We start from the raw sequence: 20,125 nt of genomic DNA on the forward strand, positions 1-20,125 counted from the left end.
GTCCAATCAGCGCCCGCCACGCTCCGGACCAATGGGAGCCCCCCGCGTGCCCTGAGAGCCGGGCGGGGTCGAGATGCTGGAGCGAGCGCCGCCGCCATCATGAGAAAGGGCAAGCACGGGCTCCATAGGGGCTTCAGAACCGCGCGCCATTTGTATTCGGCAGCCGCCTCAGAGACCTTCTGCCTCCGGGGGCGTGCCCTGCCCTCACCCAAGATGGCCGGCGGGGGAGGCGGTCACGTGCTCGCGGGGCTGGCGCTGCCGCTCCCGCGCTGCCGGCGCCCTCTGCGGGGCGGCCACGTGGGCGCGCGCGCGGTGAGTGCGGGAGCGGCGGCGGACGCTGCTCGGGCCGGCGGTGCGGGCGGGCGGGGAGGGAGAGATGGGGCAGCGGGAGAGCCGCCAGCTGCCGTGCCTTTGCTGCAGCCCGGCCAGAGGGCGTTCCCGGTAGCGCCGCCGGGCGCTGCTTGGCGCCCGCCCCAGCTCTCCGCCTCCCGGGCGCGGGAGCTGTGGCGCGGCGGGAGGGAGGGAGCGCGGCCGGGCAGGGCAGCCGCCTCCTGAGAGTGTGCGCGGGGCGCGGTGCCTGCCCCTGCCGCGGGGGCCCGGCGGCCTCGGGGCGGCGCCGGCGGCTGCAGGAGCGGCGGGGGGTGTTTGTCTCGGCCCGGAGCCCTCATGGAGCCCCCTCACAGGAGCGACCTGGCAAGGGCGGCGCTTCAAACCCGCCCTGGAGCGCACCTGCGGGGCTGGGCCGGGCTGGGCGGGTGGGGGTCCGGGTGCCCCTGCGGGGACCGGGAACACTGGGGGCGCGGGGAGGGTGGTCGGGTTGGATTTGGAGAGGTTTGGGTAGGTTTCAGTCGAGAGCATTCTGCAGGTTTCTTCCTCGGCCCCAAGAGTGCCATTTCTTTCTCTATCGCTCTGTCGTGGCTTTGTGTCTGGTAGCGTCCCACACTGTATTTCCTGCCTCAACCTCTTCTGTTTTTATCCCTCTTAGTTTTTTGGGTTTTGGTTTTTTTTTTGTTTTTTTGTTTTAGCCAGTCTCGAAACTCATGAGGAAGTGTATATAAGAATAGTAACTGCAGTCTTTTCCTAATACAAGGGAAAAAAAGCAATCCCAGCAACTAAAAGGTTTAAATCTGACCTCATTGAGGTATTAACTCTATATCAAACTTGGAAGAGCTATTCAAACATAGGAAAAAAGCCATGGAAATTTAAGATAAGACAAAGTGGGTTTGCCAAAGCTAGATCAAGCCCAAGAGAGAAGACCTTATGCTGGGGTGTGCTTGGTGGTTCTGCTTAGATTCCTCCATGCGAGGAAGTGAAATGACTGCGGACACATTTAACATGCAGTTTGGCTGCCAGACTCTATCACAGCTCTTCTGAAGTGTGTCTGAGAAACGTAAGTGAGCTAAATATGGTAGGTTTTTCATGGAAAGAGTAAAAAATCTATGTGAACTAATGATACTTCCACTGAAAAAGTATAAAACAGCAACAAACCATTTTCGATAGAAGTTCTTCAGCTTTTTTTTTTTTTTTTTCCATGAAAATCCAATATTTTTTCCACCCAGTTTAATCCCAGGAAGAGATGAATCCTTTTTGTTTAAGACCCCTGCTCTTCTACGATTCAGTCTTGATGTAAATTCCTGGGGGGAGTCAGTGTGGCTGTGTTGTAGAGGCCTGAGGATGATTCTTCTGAAGTTGCCACAATGTAATCTATGGACAAACCTATGTGTATTGCTTATGATTATCCTCTAAGCTTCATTATTAAATTATTTTTATTAAGTGAAAAACTGTTTCTGTGGTTTTGGCATTTAAAAATAAAAAACTGTAATTGCAAGTATTTGCTTTTTATTATAGCAAATTTATTTTAATCATCAAATTCAGTGTCCACCTGTCTTGATAAATTCCACTTGAATTTTGATGCTTGTCAGCATCAATTTTCAACAGAGCAAGTTATCTTGATTCTTGACAAGACCACTGAATTTATTAGGCTTTATCTCAGAAACCTGGATGCTGTCTTCACGCTTTGGTTTTTTATCTTCTAGCATGCTTCCCTTCAGGGAATTTCAGGATTTATAATGCATATAATTATCTCCAAGATGTACAAGTATGCTGTCGTGCTTACTTGTTTCAGGCATACAAAAGGATTGGAGTCAACAAGATTTAAAAAAAAAAAAAGCTTGTGATAAACTGTGTGTGGGCTATGTAGCTTCACTTCCATTCTGATTTAGGAAGCTGGGGACTGATTACTCATGTGGTTATCAGCTAAAGATACCAGGAGCGGGCTGTGTTGTAGATCGGTCAGAGGATAATGAGTGCACTATTTATAGGTGATAGTAACAGCTCATTGTTATGCAGATGATGTAGTTTAAAAGGAAAAAAATAGAGCTTCTTGGCACTTGGGTTCTTTTACAAGGATTTATTGAGTCCTAAAATACCTGCAGTGCTAAGAAGCTGAGAATTTGGAGTCAGGAGTACCTACCTTGCAGGTCACTATGTGGTTTCACCCGATGCATGAGCTGCTCATGCCGTGTTGCTGTGTGCAGCAGTGGATTGGTCCTGCAGTGTCCATTTTTCTCTTCAATTAAGTTTGACCAGAATCATGAGATTCTTCTGCATTTATTGGAAGGATTCAGCAAGAATTTGTGCAATGTAAATTGCCCTGTGCAGGGACTTAGTTCCTGCCTGACACTTTTGAGGGGTCAGTCCCATGCCTCTTTTCCTGCTCCTGTGGGATGAGGATTCTGTTGTAGCATAAACCACGGTTATCCATTCTTGTAAAGAAGTAATACTAGGCACAGGTTTAAAAATCTATTCCCTCTTCCTGGGGTGAAGGGTTTGTTTAGGCTCCTGACAAGGCTCTGTCTTTGAGCTCAGGCTTAGAGCTTCAGTTACAGCCTGCAGCAGAAGCAATCATCAGAAAAAGAGATGCAATCAATGAGGTATTTAAAATAATATGCAGATACATGCAATTTACAGGAAGTGCCCAAATTTCAGGATTTATTGCTGCTCATTGTGAATACAAGGAACATGAGCTCACTTATTTTTACTAATGAGCAGCACAAACATCACTTCAGGAAAAGGTAGCTCTAGGAGGCAGTTGCTAAGTGATCCCAGGAAATCTGCCAACTATCTTGCATCTGTTTGATGGACATATTTAGACCAAAACACAGGAGAAACATCTCTAACCAAAACCCCAGTTGTATCTTGAAAGTGCTGGTTTTGAATTTTTTCTCTGTGAGAACAGAGCAAGAATAACCAAAATCTCATGTCTTTTATTAAATTGTAAACCTAGAAAAACTTGGGAAGGTTAAAAGAACATGAAATAGATTTGCTCTGGCATCATCTGGATGCGTGATTTTATTGTAATGATCAAATACAACATAAATACTTCCATAAGAATAGCTCAGCAGTGTTGTGAAAGGAAGCACTAGGGAGAGTGGGCCTTCATTTCTGGGTAGAAGTGTGAAGCAGAGGTACAGAATGTCTCTTGCCATAGTGGCACGTGTGGGTGCCAGAGGGGGTTTGTCCTTCTCTGGCCAAGTCCAGCCCGAGCTGCTGGCAAACTCGGGAGATCAGAGTACTCTGTTCTCAACAATTTCTCAGCCTCCTGGATCCTCTTCCACTGGTTTTGGAGCCCTGAACAAACGAGAGAGTATCTTCTAAAGACCATCTGTAAAAATCCAGTGTGCAGTTAAAGTGAGGGTACATTACCAGGCTATCTGTCCCACTAATCACAGACATAACTGAGGTGACACTCAGCAGTGGGGCAGTATGGAGTGCAAAGGGATATACTTCCTTAGGTAGGGTCTATGTTGTCTTGAGGTTTTTTAGGTGAAAATTAAAACAATTATATTTATAGATGGTGGCATAAATTCTGAAATGCTTTTGAATATATTTTTGACTACCTTAATTCACTGAATGTAGTAAAAAATTTCTTGGATTTTTTTGACTTACTAGTCTTTGTTTGAACTTTTTGACTGCTGTAATACATTTTCCTTGCATTATCAGTCTTTTTTTTCTGGTTGTACACTTCATGCCATGTTATTTATGTAATTCATTTTTATTTTCTTTTTAATAATCATAGAATATACCTGAATTTCAAACCCAAGATGGCTCAGAAGAGGAGCTCAAGTGGGCGGTCATTCCCATTGCTGCTGCTGCTGATTGTGGTGGCCTTTGTTCATTTAACTGTCTGTCCTTTTACAAAAGTAGAGGAAAGTTTTAACCTACAAGCTATCCATGATGTGGTGTACCACCAGCTGGACTTGGATAAGGTAAATTGAAAACAATGTCTTCATTTTTGGACAGTGTTAAAGGTGACAATTCCCTGCAGTATCTGTAGGATAAATGCAGTGTGAATATGATTTTTTTCCCCTTGTTTCTAATTTGCTTATTTTAAGTAGATTCTCCTTTTTGCAGTATGACCATCATGAATTTCCTGGAGTTGTCCCAAGAACGTTCCTTGGACCAATTTTTATCGCTGCTCTTTCCAGCCCAGCTATCTACATACTTTCTGTGCTAAGAATGTCCAAGTTTTATTCCCAGCTGATAGGTATGAGAACTTTGAATCCTCAGAGATGTCACCCATTCGAGCACCAATTAAAACATTGTTTCTACATTTGGACCAATGGTTAAATTGTGATATTCTTTTCCTCAATGAAGGAAAACCCATGCTATGGTACTTGGGGCAGCATGGCCATTCAGCTCCCTCTTTGGGAATAACTAACAACACACAGAAGGTGTGTGCTAACAAATGTCGGCAGTGTAGAAAAAACAAGGGTCTCAAGTCTCTTCAGAGAGTTCCCTCCCATGTGCTCTTCAGAAAGGATTGTTAACTTTGGCATGGAAGCATTGACCTTTGTGCAGAACTACCAGACAAGTTAAAAGTGGATTAGAACAGATAAACTAAATGGAATTTTCTTTGGCTTTTTGTTTCTTTGAAGGAAGTTATATTGTGGTATCTTAAGTGTTAATCTTCAAAATATCTTCCATTACATTATATAACATGGCTATTCATCAGTGATCCATCTGATACTACTCTTTGATTCCTGTTTTTATTCTCCTGATAGTCCGAGGAAGTTTGGGGCTCAGTGTGATTTACACCTTATGGAAGCTGCAGAAAGAAGTTAGAAAACAGTTTGGAGCAACTACAGCATCAATCTTCTGTCTCATCACTGTTACTCAGTTTCATTTGATGTTTTACTGTACAAGAACTCTCCCTAATGTGTTTGCACTTCCATTTGGTAGGTATTTCATAGGAAAAAATTTAAAATTTAAAACTTCTTTTCAAATGTATCAGTAGTTAAAGCACAGGAAAAGTATGGTCAGACCAAATTGACATATCTACTTGATTGATTTGTGTGATAACAAGACTAAAAAGCTTGAGATTTCATTCTCTTTTTACCATCTATGCTTACAGTGACTGCTTAATCAAGTTTTATTGAATCTGAGTACATGTAGGTTTTGTCAGATGGCTTTGATTAGCTAGAGGTTTGGGTTCACATGTCTAATGCATAAAGCATAGAGCTATGAAAAGGGATGAGGTGTACCTGCAGTTCAAAAAAACCCAGTGAACTTGGTCTGCACAGGAAAGGACTTTCAAATGGGATTGTAGAAGAGACTCCTACTTCACCATCTTCACTTTCCTCTTCTGAAGCTGTGTACAAATGCAGCAATTTCTATACTTACATTAAAAAAAATTAAAAAAATCAATGTCAAGCCCTTCTCTACATACACAGTTTTCCCCCAGAGCTGATGAAGAGGAAGATTAATCACATGTGACAGATATTTACTGAGTCACTAAATGCTTCAGTGCAAGTTGTTCAGCTAATAACATTGTGAGGTTGATGTAAGAACCTGTACAGATGAGAAATGATAAACAAAAGCAGATGAATTGTCAGATAAAGTGTCTAGTAATGTCTCAGATAATTTTTGAATATTAAAAAATACAAGTTGTTTCATGATTTTGTACCTTAGTATTTCACGTTTTCCTTAGGATCCTGAGCACATTACTATGTCCAGATTTAAGCTAAAGTAGAGACAACTTCATCTGTAGAGATACAGTGTGTCCCACCTAATCATGTGAATGAATTTATAGATCTTCCTCCCTCAGCAGTAGTCTGTAGTCTCATTTATGTGTTTGAAATGGGTTTGTGTTATCATGAATATAGAATATACTTAGCCAAGAGAATAAACTAACTGCCCAGCTGATATTGAGCAATAATAATAATAATTATGAATTGTAGTTTGAGAAGCTTTTAGTACTCCCTTAAGGTCTGTTTTTTTCCCCCCCACCAATAGCTATTAAATACACTGCCTAGAAAGAGTTTCCATCTGTTCCTTGTGGTTACACTTTTCCTAATTACTTAAGCATCAACAGTATAAAGCTGTGCATTATTCCAAATTACATTTCTCTAGCTAAGGAAGAATTTCTGGACTAGAAATGGTGGTAAGACCAAGAGAGGCTTGCTGGGAAGTTAGAGGAACAAGAAGATAGCATTGAATGTTACTCTTTAGAAAATAAATAGTTCAGTATGTTGAGTGATGTGTTTTGGGGTTTTTTTGTTTGTTTTGTTGGTTTTTTTTTGCAGTGCTCCTGGCATTGACATTTTGGATACAGCAAAAGCAAAGGCCTTTCATTTGGTTCTCAGCTTTGGCAATTATAGTCTTCAGATCAGAGCTCTGCATATTCTTAGGCCTCATGCTCCTGGTGACATTATTAACTAAAAGAATCTCCATTTTCAAGGTGCTTTCCCATGCTGTTCCTGCTGGAATATTTTGGTTGGGTAAGTGTTTGCTTGGAAGAAAGCAAATGACATGAAGTTCAAGAGAAGTCTGGAGTTTTGACTGATTTATCTGTTGAGTGGCCCTTAAGGGTTCTTTTTGGGGGGTGGCAGTGGAAAGAGAGTAAGTGGGGTGTTGTGAGTTGTTATTGTTTTAGTTTGATTCTATTTGCTAATAATATGATGAGATTTTTTATTTCTTTGAAAATTTCTGTGTGAGGAAATAGATGTGTGCAGAGCAGGGAAGGCTACTGTGGCCTCTGTCTTTAGATGGTTACACTCTAATGTCCTGATCTTGAAGAGGCTGAGATGTGCAAGTTGACTTCAGTACAGTTAATACCTGGCTGTAGCTACTTGTGCATAGTATCTATTGCCGTAGTGATAAGCTGAGTCCCAGGATAAAATACAACGGTGTGACAGGCAGAAATACCAAGCAGGAGGGTTGTGGGGAAAGTTGCAGTTCAGTTCTATTCCATTATTAAATTAAATTTAACAGCTTAAGTGATCTCCATGCTGCAGAGGTTGAAAAATTCCCTTGTCTCTACCCATCCATGGAAGACCTCGTGTATATGCACATAAATACTCTAAGCTGCTCCACCAGCCTACCTAATTAAAAATGCTGTTGTTAGATATGTGATGATGACCCCTGGCAGCAGAGTGCACAATAGAAACATTAAACAGTTATGCCAGGTGCATTTGGAGGCACCTCATGATGTAAGAGTTTGGAGGTCCAATGGGAATTAACCACTGGCACTCCCCTTTCCTATTTGAGCAAAACCCTTAAATACTAGAGCAATTTTCACAGAGCTGAGTGGAGGAGATAAGGCTGACAATTTTGCTGCTTTCTTTTTGCTTTTCATCCCTTATTCTCATTCTCTCTCCCTCCACCTAATGAATAGTAGTTTTGTGATTGTTTTTTTAACTTAACAAAAAGCAGTTGTAGCTTTACAATAAAAATTTATTTAGTACTATTTGAAGTTAACATGAGCTTCTTATCGTTCATTACATTTAATGCTCTTAATACTTTTCTAAAACAAACCTCAATTACACCCTTTTTTCAAACCTGGGGTTGGAGTGGGGTGAATCCCAATTGGGGATTCATGTCTAACATGCTCCTTTAAAGGCTTCTGTTCAGAAGTGCCTCACTTCCCTGCACGACAGACATATTCAGCCTTAACTGTGGTTTTGATTGAGGCTTACAGTGCATGTTTCAGTGTATGTTGGTCTCAATGTGCTGTATGTGTTCTATTTGGATGTGTTAGTTTGCTTTTCCCTGGTTTTTAGTTCATGCAGATTTTTATCTCTTTAATTTTTTTAGGGCTAACAGTTGCTGTGGATTCTCTATTTTGGAGGCAGCTTGTGTGGCCTGAGGGGAAAGTGCTCTGGTATAACACAGTTTTAAACAAAAGTTCCAACTGGGGAGTATCCTTTGAAACATCCAGAGAAAAAGAACACTACCAGCCAAAGCAAAGACTTGATGTGACTTACTCCTGAGACTCAGGGCGTTAGATTCTACTTTTCATTATTTAAAACTTATGAGACAGTGTCTGTCCCTTAGGTGTTTCTGCAAATTGTAAGTCTCCTCTGCTTTTTCTTGCCTCTTTGTGTTCTACCAGTATAAAGCCAGGTTTCTTCCCCTTGGTGTTTCATGTTGCCCATCATTAGTGCCATTTGATGTGTCTCTGTTGGGTAATGTGAATGTAATTAAGCAACTGCTTTTAGTTCTCCAAAGATGAGACAGAAAATGAAAGGCTGGAAGAATGTGTACATAAAAAGTATACTTCATATTTGCAAAATTTGTGGATACTAATGTAATGAATAGTTACTTTACTTGTTAACAGTGAAAGCATCCTTAACTCTTTTCACCTTGAAGACCTCTCCCTTCTTGTGGTATTTCTATTCAGCCCTGCCTCGTGCTTTGGGATGCAGCATAATATTTGTACCTTTAGGGGTAACAGAAAAGAGAACTCGGATTTTACTTCTGCCAGCACTGGGCTTTATTTTCTTGTACTCGTTTCTCCCACACAAAGAGCTGCGTTTCATCATCTATACTTTCCCCGTTTTCAACATAGTGGCTGCTAAAATGTGCTCACGAATGTAAGTTCAAAATCCTGTTTGTTGGGTTTTTTCCCTCTGAAAATGCAAAAGGAAAACTATTAGTACTATTTTTATGCACTTTTTTCATCTTGACCTCTGGATCATACTGAAATATTCATGTGCTGTAGAAAGGAGTTCGAGGTCTTTGTACCCATTTGACTGCAGAGAGAAGTGGAAACTCAGAAAAGTCAAATGCTTTGATGGGACTATTTGGGAAGTCTGGAGGAGAATTGAGAGTAGAGCCCTAATTTTACTGTTAGGTTGTTACAATGCACTTTATTTACCAGAAAGGAAGACTTATTCCAGTACTCCTGAGCTGTTAGCACAGTTTACTTCAGGAGATAGTTTAATGCACAGGCAAGGCTTGTGAAACATGGAGTTATAGTTCTGTTTGGGTATATTGAGAAAACAAATTGAAGTTCAGAGTTTAACTTCTTTAAAAGAGAATATATTCATAGCTGAAACACAGAAATACTTAGCTTTATTGATAAGTTTGTCTTAGTTTTATTAATGAGAGTATTCTAATTTAAATGTCACTAGAAGTTAATCTTCTAGAAATTGGTAATAAATATATGCCATACAGAGTTAATAAAATTTCTATTAATTTTTATTATCTAGAAGTGGAGTTTCTGTAAGAGTTGTGTCACAGTAGTCACTGAGCAGTGTGAAAGAAAATAACAGTTTATTCTTCCTTGTTTTTCTCTTCCTCAACAGTCTGAATAACTACCGGAGATCCTGGCTGTACAAACTTGGATCATTCTTTATTATAATGCATCTTCTACTCAATGCTGTTTATTCAGGAACATCTTTATATGTTTCACATTTCAATTATCCTGGAGGAGTGGCAATACAGAAGTTGCATGAGTTGGTACCTTCAACAGCAGGTATGTAAAGCTGGCTGGAGGTATGTTCACCTAATCTTAATTTCAGTATATCTTTTCATGTATTGAATACTACTTCTTCAAACTAGGTACACACATCTTCTTTGTTACTATTTTGTTAATTTATTATTAATCAGAGTATACTTGGAAGAATTTTGAAACTGTATTCTATTTTCTTTATTTATGTAGATGTCTCTGTTCACATTGACGTGGCTGCAGCACAGACGGGAGTTTCTCGGTTTCTAGAAATCAATTCTGATTGGAGGTATGTTCTGAACGAGGTATTTTCATCTGAGGACAGGAGCCTGCTTTTTCTTTTTTTGCATATGCACAGGGACAAGCATTGCAAACACCATTTCTGGTACAGCATATTTATTAAACCAGCTTAAGAACAATATGAATCTTCAGAGAATTTTTGATGTCTGCAGTGCTGCCATATCGGAAATAAAGCACTGCAGTGTTTTTTCATTGTTTTGGTTGATTCTGATTTGCCTGTACAGCATAGAATATTTCAGAGGACAAGAGGAAATGGCCTCAAGTTGTGCCAGGGGAGGTTTAGGTGTGATACTAGGAAAAATTTCTTCATGGCAAGGGTTGTGAGTTACCATCCCTGGAAGTGTTAAAAGTTTGGATATGGCTCTTGGAGCCACGGTTTAATGGTGAATGTGCTGGTGGTGGTGCTAAGGTGACAATTTGGCTTGATGCTCTTAGACATATTTTCCAACCTTAATAATTCTGGGATTCTAAAGACATCTGAAACAGCACAAAAATTGTTAGCTTACCAAACTTAATACCAATATGTTTAACACAGCTAGGTCTGATACCCCACTAGACCTTGTGAAACAGAGCTTTCTTGGCAGAACAGTGTACATAATTATTTGTCTGAATGATGTGAGGCAATGTGAGGCTCATGTACATTTTAATATTGAAAGTCTGGTTTTATGTGGCACATCCCTCATATAGATGGCATTGAAGCTGCTGCTGTGAACACATTCATTAGCTCAGAGGGAAGGCTGTTGAGTGCTTTGTTACTAGGACCAGCAGTGATATATAGACACTTTTTTTAAAAGAGAATATTGGAATGAATAGTAGGAAACATTGTGAGGTGGCATCATTTGCTTTTCAGAATGAAAACCAAAAAGTAGGCACCTTTCTGATTTTTAAGCCTACCTCTTCAGCTGAAACATAAGGTTTTAATTTAAATGAAAATTAATTAAATGAAAATGATTCATTAGAAGGTGACACAAAGCCTCCCTTCATACTGCACAAAACATAAGGAACACAAGCAGATTTTGATTTAAGAAGTATTCTGAGCATAGAGTTCTTTTTCCCCAGTCACAGTATTCAGGACCAGATGAACATAATTTAATTACTGGTATGTTTAGAGATAAAAGTACTTTGGAAGTAAAGCAGAAGAAGGAGAGAATGCTTCCAGGGGAATAAGAAAAATCATCGATCTTCCTATGCCTTTTTATTTCCAAGCACTCTCCTGATGATGGTACAGACTGTTTAAAGCCTTCACAATTACCTATCCACTGTTTTTTTGAAATTGTTTTTTTTGTATGCTGAATCTAGAGAAAGTCTTAAACCATTAATTAGGAAGACACATTAAGCTGCTAGAGTACAAGGGATAGAATGTGCATGACAGCTAAAATGTTTCAATATTTGGGGTTTTAAAATATACTTAAATACACACACTACTCTGAATACAACTCTCCTCTCTCAGTAGTGCTTCATTCCAATGAGCTTTTTGAGTTGGAGAGTGTTGGATTGCTTTGGGTTTGTAAGGCCTGGTGGGATTGGAAGGTGAATTAATAATATCCCTGTCACTGATAATGTTTCATGGTGTTACAGCTACAGAGCAGTTTCTCTCTCACTTTTATCTGTACTCAGCAAAACAAAGGTTAAAGGAAGGGCTGATTCAGCATAAAGTTTCACATTAAAAAAATCAGACAAAATCCACAACTGAGCATCATACACAGGACTACCACTTGGTCTGACAGCACAGCAGTGCAAAGTTTATTGGCACCACCTGTCCATTTTCTGGTCCAAGAAAGTGGCATCCTTTCACATGGGTGAAAACTATCTTAACCTCTTCATTGACAGTATATGTCAGGTGGAAACTGATTAGGGATGGGGTGGCTGTGAAGGCTGATGATTCATCAGATAACTGCAGTCCATTAATAAAAGTGTCTTAAAGTTATCAGCTTTCAGTGGTGTGCTCAGATTAGATCTATTTGCCTCAAGAAAAACGCAAGCAATCTATTATTTTTCTTCAAAGGGTGATTGAAAGGAGCTTGATGCAGGTTCTTACAAGGAACAGGTGTTACAATCTCATCTTCAATTAGTGCAGTCTCTTTGAACCCTGAATAAATATGCTGTGTAAGCTTAAAGTATTTAAAATAATACAATTCAAAAATACATGCAGCCAGATGAAAGGCCTTTTACTTGCTGATGAAGAAAATGTGAAATTAGTAGTTGGTAAGGTTGTTACAAAGTAATGCAGTTTCTTCTACCAGTTTGGATATATCTACCAACCTAAGGGGTATTGTGATATTTTTGGAAATAGCAGGTGAAATTAGCATGCAATTGTTTTAAAAGTAGAAAACACCTGTTCAGTGTGCAGTCTAATTCTGCATTATATGGTGTATTTAGTGACACTTACGAATTCTGTCAGCCTGGGGTCCTTCCTGAGTTGCCAAAATTTCAGTTAACAATTCACACAAAACCTCTGATTTTCTGTAAAGTACTTCCTTCAAATATCTTAAATGTTAATGACTTCCCTGTCAGGCAGCATTATAAAAATGTCAGTAGAGATTTTTTTCAGGGAATTCAGGCAGATGAGAGGCCAGGCCTGCAAAGATGCAGGGTGGATTTAATCCTGGTGCATTTAAGGGTACGTAGGGCTGGGACTGCACTGCTTCCTTACCTGTGTCTACATCTGCAAGGAAAGTCACGGCCTGAGTAAGATGCCTGTGAAATGTGTGGAAGGATTCAGGTGCCTAAGAATGGGAGCTCCAAGTGCTGGTAGAAAACAGTTCACAGAACAGGGCAACAGAAAAGGTGAAGAATGGGGCACTGCTCTTCACTGAGGTTACAGAGCCCAACAGTGGTTTATGGAGTGCTTTGGAATGAACTTACCTCTTTCTTCTCCTTTGAAGTTGCTGGAGTCAGGACTCGATCAGGCTGCCATGTCCAGTATGAATATTCTAACATTATAGAAGCTATAAGACTCTCCTCAGTGAATGAACAAATAACTATTGCAAAGTAGAACCATGTCCTCATGAGACAGTGAGGGATACCTGTCTCAATTCCTAGAAGATTAAAGGGGCTCATACAGCTCCTAAGAGATAATGAACTTCAGTTTTGGGCTTAGATTAAATGAAAACTGGCTGAAACTAGATCTTTCACATCACTGCCAAAAGCTAGATTGAACATAAATCCTTTTAAGAAATAACTCTAAGTGTACATAATGAATAGTCCTAGAACTCAGTAGTTCCTTTTTTTTTTTAATTCTATATATAATTTATATGTATTCTTGTACTTAAACAGTTTATAAAAGCTGACCCAAAGTGACCTGCCCAAACATGTAGTAGATCAGGGAACTGAACTTAGAAATAACAAGTGCCAAATTAGTACTGTAACTGCCAGGCTCCTTCTTTCCTCCAGTGTTCAAGGAGGTCTCCTGCTATTCTCTGAGGCTCCCACTCTAATGTATGAGTACCAGAAGAAAAGGGTTTCTGATTAAGTATCACATAAGGTATTTTTTAGCATTACTAAAAAACCCCACAAACAAAAAAAAAGCAGGAAAAAACCCAAACAAAAACAAAACAAAACCACCTCCACGTTTCTCCAAATGCAATTCTTGTAGAGTAAAACTTAAAAATTGGTCCAGTTTCCTACAATCTTAGGCTTTGGAGTCCTTTCTCCACTAAATTGAAATAGGAAACTAGTAAGAAATTTTCTAGGAGTCGTGATGTATATCACAGTAGCAGCAGAAAGACTTGCGTGGAATGACTGAGTCCCTACATTCTTAAAAAATACTATTTCCTCCTCTAGTACTATTTAATCAGGAGATGTAACTGAGAATGTTAGTTTATTTTTGTGTTTCATCTTGGATACCTCTGCAATAATGGCCATCTTTAATAGGTAAAACAAGGAATAAAAATAAATCTTCTTTGTTCTTTACAGGTATGACAAAAGAGAAGATGTTAAACCAGGAGACCAGTTGATGTTTTCTTACACACATATACTGATGGAAACAAATCCTCTTCAAATATCACATTACAAGACAACCCACAGGCCACTGGCAAATATACCTGGCATCAGTAAAATTGGGTTGAACCTTACTGCACTACCTCCTTTTACTTTAAACTTGAAACCAAAATTAGTACTGTTGGAAAAACTTCCTCTATCATCTTGACTGTGAATTTTAAGTAAGTCTTTTGATGTGCTTTTGCTGATGAGTGAACTATATAAGACAGCAGCAAATTGTCATTCCAGCACTGCAACTCAGCTTCTATGGAGAGGCAGAGAAAATCTCTGTACCAGTTGGTATTTAGCTCTGTCCTGTTTCTTACAAATAATACAGTGCATTCCTAGTCAGTATATGCTCAGTATACTGAGTTGTATTGTTAGATATGTTTGAGAGAGGTTGCCTTCAAGTTTAGTGGTATTAAGTAAAACCTGTCTACTTGGTTTGGTAGTCTGTTTCATCATGTAGCACAGGTATGTCCTAATTGTCCTGTATAAGATACAAAACCAACAGGTTTGTGCTAGGGCAATAATTTAATATGTAATCTATGTGTGCAGAGTTGTATTACTTTATGTATCTGCAGGATTGTAACCCCCTCAGCTGTCAGATTGCCAGTGTGAAACCCAATGGTGTTATAAACATAGGAAAGCCATATTCATCGTTGCTTCGTCATAATGCCTAATTGTGCCCTGTAGGCTCCCAAACTAATGAAACATTCACTTAAAAAGCAGTTGGACCTCTTCACAAGCACTGCTTCATAACAGATTTGAGTACTAAGGATGATTATCTTCATTCCAACAGCTCATGAAAAAGCAGTAACTTGGATTTCCTGAGAAAAAGAATCTTTAAAATAATTTTTCCCCTCTTCTGCTGTAATGGTATCTTAATTTTCAGTGTAAAAATTACCTATGAAAATGCCCACTTTAAGATACGTGCTGTTTTACTTTTTTTTATTAAGTTTGGAAAGGAGTACTCTAATGTGCCATGTGCTGCATTATATAAACTAGGGTAAGATTGCATGCTCTGTAGTTTCTTTATTAGATGTTTTTGTTAAGGATGTCTGCATAGATTGCTGAATGGAACAAGGAAAAAAGGTTAGAATTCTGGTTAGGGCCAGTTGTTAAATGACAGAAGTTCCATTAGTGTAAAATGTCAGAATCATTGAAAGTATCATGGGCAGAAAACTATTCCTTGCTGACTGAAAACTTGAGTAAAGTATAATTATGGAATAAAGTGGTTTGGTTTTTTTTTGTTTGTTTTGTTTGCTTTCTTTTTATTCTTAAATTTGCTTGATTCAGGAACTACTTTACCCTGTGTATGTTTCAGTTTTTAGAACCATGTTTTCTTTTTGTCTCTAGATTATGTATCAGTGGAACTGATCTGGTGGGGTGGGGCCTGCTCCCTCGAGGGTGGCTGTTGTTGCCCAGGCTTCCTTGGCCTGAGCAGATCTGGCAAAAGCAACCTGCAGAACTTGTTGGTCCAGTCTCTGGCCGCTCTTGAAATTTAAATCATTCAAGTATTTATTATCTATTTGACTTGTCTTTGGAAGAAAATCTACCTTCCTCCAGAGCCAGTTTGAACATCAAACAATTCACAAGAGACAGAAGGAAATACATGTGCAAATAGCTGCAAATTTGGAACCACACAAAGGAAAACTTTTAAGGATGTAGGTAGGCCTTCATGTTAAGGCTAATCATTGACTTCATGTAACTCCCCCACACTGGAATCCACAACTCAAGAACCCAAACTAAAATTTATCCTGCCCAGGTGTATACAAATGTCTGTGTGGATGCTCCAGCTTTCCAAATCCCTGGCTGTCAGAATCCCTCTGCAGGAACTTGCTTCTATCACCTACAGAGAAAACCTAGGGCCACTGAACTCAACTATTCTGCTTGCAGAATAGGCATCTCAAGCTGTTGTCTGAAGTGGCAGTGAAGACGTACACGAGGCATTTGAAGAGTTTCATCTTGCTGAATTTCATCCTCACATCATACAGTCCTTCCACAGACTTACTCTGGTGTGTGGGTGCTGCTACCTGTGGGACTTAAACCAGTGATGGTGTTCAGCTGTGGAGCTCAGGTCTACTACTCTCCACAGCCTCACCACCCATGGAAATAGAAGCAATCAGCTCAAAGTGGGCTTTTACTCTATTTGTTTGGGGTAGAGAAAGATAAAATACATATAGGGAGACAGGAAAGAGATACTGGATTGCAGTTTTGAAGAGTGTCTGAAGTTTATTTGTGTCCTGTTACATCTTGTCCTCCATGTGTGGTTATTGAAAGTGCTTAGTTTGAAAATCTGCAACTTTGGTTTTGTGGCTAAAAGGGCTAGATTGTGACCCAGGCAGTGCATGGAGCACCACAGTACCTGAGGCTGTATGACCTCTGTAACAGCATGTATCAGGGCAGGTTGAAGTTGGATAATAGGAAAAGGTTCTTCACCCAAATGATGGCTGGGCACTGGAACAGGCTCCCCAGGGACATGGTCACAGCACCAAGCCTGACAGAGTTCAAGTATATGTGGTGTGTCTCTTGGAGATGTCCTGTGCAGGACTAGGAGTGAACTTTGATGATCCTTGTGTGTCCTTTCCAACTCATGTATTCCGTTCTAGCTATGATTTTATGGGTAACTGCCTCAGACACAGGCCATGAATATCATGGTGGCCCTCACTTGAAATAAGCAGGGGCAGCTGGCAAACTGGGATGAAGATTACTACAGTTTTTCCCTAAAGGCTGTTCGAATAAAACAAGCAATCCTTGGAACAGAAACTAAAGCCCTCTCTCCTTAAATTAATTTTCTCGTCTCCAACATCTCTTGTGGTGCTTTTCTTTAGCTCCATAAGAACAGAGCGTATTTTCTCATTTAATATAAATGAATATTCAGGGTACTTGCATGGAAGAAAAAAGTGAGTTCAAGTTCCCTTAAATACAAGAAGGCATAAAGGAAGTCTGCTCCTTCTGCAAACTTGAAGTGGGATAGTACAAGTTCTTCTGCATTTGGGGGACATGCATAGGAGGAAGCGTCAGGTTAGAGAATGAACTGGGCAGGTAGGAGGACAGTGACTAATCACTTGGGATTTTTGAAGAGACTTTAAAGTAATAAATTTCTCATGCTTATATAAGTTCTTAAAAATACCTTTTGAATTGACTGATTACAGTAACAATAATTGTTTTTCTTAACAAAAACAGAAATAAGGTGAGTATGTTGAATTAACTGAAGGTTGAATTAACCTGAATAAAACAAAAAGACAGATAGTACAGTTAATCTATAATGCTGGTATAGAATGAGATTTATTTCAGGGTGTCTTGTTTAAACTCCCCAAGGGTCAAATGTTGTGTAGCATCATACATTGCTCTTTTAAGTTTGACTTAATTTCTTGGAAGCAATGCTTGTTCCTGTAAAAAGTTGAACAGATTATTTGGACAAAAATACCTCACCATGCCATTTCACTTGAAGAAGGTGAATAATCAGAGTCTTACAGCCTGAGACATAGGACATTCTTGTTATAAAACTAAATAAAGTAATTGCATGAAAAAAATGTTGTGGAACTTGCTAATAGAGGACATTTCTGGAAGCTGAAAGTAAAAGCTGCTTCAAAACAAAGGTGAACAGATGACTCTTGCATCAAGAATCAAAAGAACTAAAGATCAAGGAACAACTTCCAGTTCACAAAGTCTCTAATATCAAGAGCTGGAAAAAATCAGACTATATTGATCTTATACCTGCCCTAAGTACTTGCTATGGGTCTTCTCTCTTGATCTAAATTGGGGTGAGGAGGCATGGAGAATGGTTGCATTGGATCTGAAATCAAATACATTTATCTGCTACCACTGAGGGAAAAACAGAGCATGTCTCAGGTTTTAACTTTGTTTATCCATCAGAACACAACCTCAATGCAATCTATTTGTGCAATGCATTCTGAAACACTGAGCACACTCCTTTTTCTTGCTCCCTGGCTGTTTCACACATCCCCTTAGTGAGACAAGTTACACATTCAGAACAAAGCTTGAGATTGTGCTGCTGCTCCTGAAGTTACAGTTGTTCCAGGATCATTCTTATTTTCCTGGATATTTCTAGTTCTTCTAATGTTAAGAAACTTGGAAATGGATATGAGTTCTTAGCATTGGTTTGCTGTATCAATTTCAATGCAAGAAAGAGTGTTTCCCTTGCATCTGACAGCATTTTTTAATAACTTACACAGAAATTCCAGAAATCATAGCCTAATATTGCTTGCCTTTACTACATGTATAGACTTATATATAGACTTACTACTTAGACTTATATACTCCCATTCTAGCACCACTCTCAAAGAGCATTCCTTCATAGTATTCAAAGGCTCCTTCGTGTACAAGTGACTTCACTTTCTGTTTGCAAGAAAAGAAGAAAACTTTTCATCAAGCTGAACTTAGCATTGATGTAAGCAAGAGTGTTTAGCCACAACTATCTCAGTGAACTGCTTACATAATTAGTCTCAACTATGCCAAAACTAATGTTAAGAGGCTGTTAAACAGTGAGACATGAAATGCATCACTATCTGCTTAACACATGACACCGAAGATTAAAAGGATATTTGCAAAAACTCCTTATGCTAAATAACAAATATCTCTACAAAGGTTTTCTTCATTTCCTATTTATATATGTAGGATTTCAAAGTGTAACTGGTCCATTTTGTATGCAGCTACTTATTTTAGATCAGCTCTTTAGATAACCATGAGCAACTCTAACTACTTTTTGGTTGCTCATTTCAGACCTTTATGATAGAAAGGGAAGCCAATGTTTCTTTTGAAATTCTACATCTTACTGTTACAGGCAGTCTTTCACCAATTCTGCTTTATTTCAGCTACAGGTGCCTGTGGTTCTGTACCAAGGCTTCATCTGTCAGTTTGTGCCAAGTATAAGGTAAAAATGCTGCCTGAAATGGAGTCCACCTTTTCCTTCAAAATTGCCAGTTTAGGAAGCTGGAAGAAGGCATTGGTTCATAGATTAAATAAGAGTCAGGGGCAGCTTAAGCAAAGATCCAGTCCTTAGGACCCAAGGTGATACCTGAGTTGGGGATATCACCGTGGTTACTATTTCTGGTTGGCATACTCATTTTATGAAATCACTTTTGGGTCAGCTTTGCAATGAAACCAAGAAGGTAAAGAATCACTGTTTCTTGTTGCTAAGAATAAAGCAAAAGATGAATATGTTTGTGTAAGAGTAAAATGCTTAGTTTATAAAATCTAAATAAAACTAGAAAGTGTAATTTGTTAATTCTGTATTATATATATATATGTGTGTGTCTCTGTGTGTATTTAGTTTTCCTATGTTTGGAGGTAATTAAATGAAAATTTAATACGGTCAGGTCTGAATAATGGCAGGAAAAAAAAGCTACTTTAAGGGAGAAATCTCAAAAACTGTAAACACCTACTCTGAGCTGTTATCAATTCAATCAATTACATCCTTACACTGGTCTTGACACTGCTCTAGTTGAGATTTCAGTTCTTTATAAATTCAGAAGCTACTTTTGGGAAGCAAGGGTTTTTGGTAGCAAAAGCTCACTGACTAAATTCTGCAAACACGTTTTCTTCACTTGGACTTGGTAAGCAGGGAAAGAGGCCCCATATAAAAAGAAGCAAATGTGGGGGAAGCATTATCTCAGGTTTCTGAAGCATAATATACATCTCAATAGATACTTTCCATTATATACCCTTCACAAGACCTGAGTTCTTTGAAAAGGCTGTTGCAGATCTCAACTTCTTCCCCTTCCTACCTTTATTACTACAAACTATTTTTTGTGTGTAGTTGCCACACCTGCCTACTTTTAAAAGAAGCAAAGGCTTTAAGATTTTTATGATGGCCAAGTATCATCTACACTTTACTTTCTATGCTAACACTGAAAAAAAGTCTGCTTAGTATATTTATTTCTGAAGTTGCTAATGTACTGAAAGTATCTGTTTAAGTATCACTGTTGCAGGGTCACCATGTTATGCATCAGGGAACTGTCGCTGCTACAGGGATTGGTGCAGCACAAACTCAGGTTGATGAGAACTCCCACTATTTACAACTTTATTAGTCTAAGGGAAAGCACTGTAAAAATTGCTTTTTACAATTTTTAAAATTTGGGGGGGGTCTTA

General features: G+C 39.3%; 1 protein-coding gene across 3 annotated transcripts; it reads left to right on the forward strand.

Annotated features, from left to right (window-relative positions):
- Nucleotides 1-59: 59 nt before the first annotated feature.
- On the forward strand, nucleotides 60-15,257 carry ALG12 (ALG12 alpha-1,6-mannosyltransferase). 3 transcript variants are annotated; one of them, XM_054631648.2, is made up of 10 exons: nucleotides 60-312; nucleotides 4,079-4,268; nucleotides 4,414-4,546; nucleotides 5,064-5,237; nucleotides 6,585-6,779; nucleotides 8,095-8,198; nucleotides 8,650-8,873; nucleotides 9,588-9,757; nucleotides 9,944-10,019; nucleotides 13,946-15,257. In XM_054631648.2, exons 2-10 carry the CDS (start codon nucleotides 4,104-4,106, stop codon nucleotides 14,175-14,177), a joined length of 1,473 nt encoding a protein of 490 aa, XP_054487623.1. In that variant the 5' UTR covers nucleotides 60-312; nucleotides 4,079-4,103; the 3' UTR covers nucleotides 14,178-15,257. The 3 variants fall into 3 exon arrangements, with proteins under 3 accessions (XP_054487623.1, XP_077035179.1, XP_077035180.1); XM_077179064.1 differs by lacking the exon at nucleotides 60-312 and adding an exon at nucleotides 827-1,390; XM_077179065.1 differs by lacking the exon at nucleotides 60-312 and having other exon boundaries at nucleotides 4,088-4,268; nucleotides 4,398-4,546.
- Nucleotides 15,258-20,125: the final 4,868 nt, after the last annotated feature.

Source organism: Agelaius phoeniceus, chromosome 5 (assembly GCF_051311805.1).
Source record: "Agelaius phoeniceus isolate bAgePho1 chromosome 5, bAgePho1.hap1, whole genome shotgun sequence".
Classification (NCBI taxonomy): domain Eukaryota; kingdom Metazoa; phylum Chordata; class Aves; order Passeriformes; family Icteridae; genus Agelaius; species Agelaius phoeniceus.